At 58.7% G+C, this 3,249-nt stretch overlaps 1 protein-coding gene across 1 annotated transcript; it reads left to right on the top strand.

The window, feature by feature from the left end:
• The first annotated feature begins 777 nt into the window (after positions 1-777).
• On the top strand, positions 778-2,606 carry HOXB4 (homeobox B4). Its single transcript, XM_037149934.2, has 2 exons — positions 778-1,438; positions 2,294-2,606. The coding sequence occupies exons 1-2, from the start codon at positions 982-984 to the stop codon at positions 2,590-2,592; spliced, it is 756 nt and encodes a 251-aa protein (XP_037005829.2). The 5' UTR covers positions 778-981; the 3' UTR covers positions 2,593-2,606.
• Positions 2,607-3,249: the final 643 nt, after the last annotated feature.

Below are 3,249 nucleotides of genomic sequence, written 5' to 3'. Positions count from 1 at the left end.
ACCCGGTGGTTAGTGTTGCTTCGATGGTTCTGAAATTAGCAAATTGCTATTCAATGTGCTCTCAAAAGTTGCTGTTTTTTTTTTTTTTAACTCCAGTGTTCACGTTCATTGTGGGAAACCAGGTCCTTTCTGCTGCTTGGGACGTGTGGGGAAGGGGAGGAGTGGATAGGAGAGGGGAACAGACGGAGGGACTGACAAAGCCAAACTAATAGCGCAGCTAAATGCGATTTGGAAGGCGAGGTCTCCCCGAATTAGTGCATGAATTTCCTATCGATCCGCCCGCGGTTCCATTCATCTCTGACAAGTCCCTCCGTGCACCCGCCTGCTTGCTCCCAACGCCTCTCTCACTCCCTACCCCTCCCCATGCCGCTGCGGAGAAAAGCCCCACGCTCAGTGTCTCTCGTCCCCAAGTGGGTTCCCCTCTCTAGGCGAAGACCCCAGACTGCCTGTCACTTCCCTCCCCGCGCAGAGGCAGGGTGCATGGGCCCCCCCGCCTCGGGAGGAAGGGATGGGGGCCTATGGAAGACACGGAATGCGGGGCGGAGGTGAGGAAGGACAGGAGGGGCTACACTGGGGACCCCCAGCTTCCGAGGGGATCCAGGGATTGCATTCTGCCTAGGGCCCCAACAAGCCCTGTTGGCAACCTGCTCTCTCTCTCCCTCCGATCTTGGAGAGAGCGAGGCGAGGAGGCGGTCGCCCCGCGGGAGCCCTATGCAAATCCTGACGTTGGGTGGGTGGGTGGGTGGGTTGGGAGGTGGGGGAGAGAAGAAGGGGAAATAAACCTCTTTGGCTGGAGTAGGGTCCGGGTGAGCAGATTTCCTTATCCGGGAATCGCAGGCGGGGCGGCCATTGGCTCCCAGGATCACGTGGGGACCTAACTTTGTTCACTTGACAGTAAGTAGGAGGGCTTTCGGAAACAGGAAAACGAGTCAGGGGTCGGAATAAATTTTAGTATATTTTGTGGGCAATTCCCAGAAATTAATGGCTATGAGTTCTTTTTTGATCAACTCAAACTATGTCGACCCCAAGTTCCCTCCGTGCGAGGAATATTCACAGAGCGATTACCTACCCAGCGACCACTCGCCAGGGTACTACGCCGGCGGCCAGAGGCGAGAGAGCAGCTTCCAGCCGGAGGCGGGCTTCGGGCGGCGCGCGGCGTGCACCGTGCAGCGCTACGCGGCCTGCCGGGACCCCGGGCCCCCGCCGCCTCCGCCGCCGCCCCCGCCGCCCCCGCCACCGCCCGGGCTGTCCCCTCGGGCTCCTGCGCCGCCACCCTCTGGGGCCCTCCTCCCGGAGCCCGGCCAGCGCTGCGAGGTGGTCAGCAGCAGCCCCCCGCCGCCTCCCTGCGCCCAGAACCCCCTGCACCCCAGCCCGTCCCACTCCGCGTGCAAAGAGCCCGTCGTCTACCCCTGGATGCGCAAAGTTCACGTGAGCACGGGTGAGTGCGTGGGCACCCCTTCCCCCTCCCACCCCCAGCGCTTTGCACCAAAGGGACCTCGGAGGCATGGGGGGGGGCGGGGGGGAGCTGGAGGAAGCCAATTGTCCCCGCTATAAACTCGCCATTGCCGAGATTTACGGTCGCCTGTTTTCAGAGCCACATAATTACATCCCCCATAAATTTTTATGGCCTGGTGGGCCCTGCGCCTTTGAAGTCGGTTCCCCATCCTCTTTGCCATTCTCATCAGCGACTGTTTCGCCAGGGACACGTAGTCTCAGTGAAGTTGGAAGTTGGGGAGGGGGTGGGCGGTTGGGGAGAAGGAGGAGGCGGCAATCTGTATTTAAGCAGAGAGTTGAGAGAACTCCTACTATTTCTTTTTCCCTCTTTCTTTCCTCCGGTCTGCTCCTTGGCTCAAGAAGTGGGCAAAAGTTTTCACTGGGGGCAGGCACTGCTTGGAATCTGAGCGGAGAGGGTGGGAACTAACAGAAGAAAGGTTTAGGGAAGCCCCCTCCCCTTTCACCCCTTATTTTCCCACCCCGGGCCTCAGGCCAAGACAGGAGAGGACCGATTAAAACCTTGTGAAGATCTCTCACTCCGCCCCCCCGTCTCCCCCCGCCAGACACCCAAATATCATCAAGATAACCCTCTAAAATTTTGAGGTCTCTTTTCCTTTTTGGGGTCCCGCTTTCTTCCCTTTTCGTCCCCCCCACCCCACAGGAAGAAGAGGTGGCAGGAGAGGGCGGGAGGGAGGGAGGAAGGGAGGGAAATACTGTGTTAGCTGGAAGAAAGGGCTCTCCCTCCTCCCTTTCTGGGCAATAAAACTTTCTCTTTCTCCTTCTCTCTGTGTGTGTCCAGTAAACCCCAATTACGCCGGCGGGGAGCCCAAGCGCTCTCGGACCGCCTACACTCGCCAGCAGGTCTTGGAGCTGGAGAAGGAATTTCACTACAACCGCTACCTGACGCGGCGCAGGAGGGTGGAGATCGCCCACGCGCTCTGCCTCTCTGAGCGCCAGATCAAGATCTGGTTCCAGAACCGGCGTATGAAGTGGAAAAAAGACCATAAGTTGCCCAACACCAAGATTCGCTCGGGTGGCACCGCGGGCGCAGCGGGCGGGCCCCCGGGCCGGCCCAGCGGAGGTCCTCCCGCGCTCTAGTGGCCCCTGGCGGGAGCCGCGAACCTGGGGCGGGGGAGGGTGGCGAGCGCCGGGGAATACAGGGGGAGAAAGGCGGGTGGGGACTGGGCCCGGAAAAGCCTTCCTGCCCCCCCCCCCGTCCCGCATTTTATCTATTTACACGAATAAACGCAGAGAAGGGGGAGGGGAAGCTTTATTTATAAAAACGACAATAGGGAGCCCGGCGAGGCCCCCCAGAAGCAAAGCTGAAGTCTCTTGCTTTCTTCCTTAAAAAAAAAAAGAAAAAAAAAGAAAAGAAAAGAAAGAAGAATGAAGAAAAAAAAAGACAGAAAGAGAAATAGGAGGAGGCTGCACTCCTCCTTCTCAGCTTTGGCGAAGATGGATCCACGTTTCATCTTTAATCACGCCAGGCCCAGGCCCATCTGTCTTGTTTACTCTGCCGAGGAGAGGACGGAGAGGACGGGCCTCGGTGGCGACCATTACCTCGACACCCAGCTAACAAATGAGGCCCGGCCCGGCCGCCGCCTCCGCTGCTGCGCTGCTGGAAGACAACCTGGATTCTCTTTCTTTGTCCCCCATTCCTGACACCCAGCGAAAGCACCCTCTGATTGCCAGATAGCGCAGTGTTTTAACCACGGTAACACACATACAACCTCCTCCCCCTCCGTGACCCTTCTC

This window comes from Artibeus jamaicensis, unplaced genomic scaffold (genome assembly GCF_021234435.1).
Source record: "Artibeus jamaicensis isolate MK-2021 breed Jamaican fruit bat unplaced genomic scaffold, CSHL_Jam_final contig_1998, whole genome shotgun sequence".
Lineage (NCBI taxonomy): Eukaryota > Metazoa > Chordata > Mammalia > Chiroptera > Phyllostomidae > Artibeus > Artibeus jamaicensis.
Note: the sequence above shows the minus strand (reverse complement) of the source record. Positions and strands in the feature narration are given on the sequence as shown.

Coding starts and splice junctions, on each gene's coding strand:
- HOXB4 (XM_037149934.2), top strand. CDS start 982: ATGGCTATGAGTTCTTTTTTGATCAACTCAAACTATGTCGACCCCAAG. Junction 1,439..2,293: donor CAAAGTTCACGTGAGCACGG/GTGAGTGCGTGG, acceptor GTGTGTGTCCAG/TAAACCCCAATTACGCCGGC.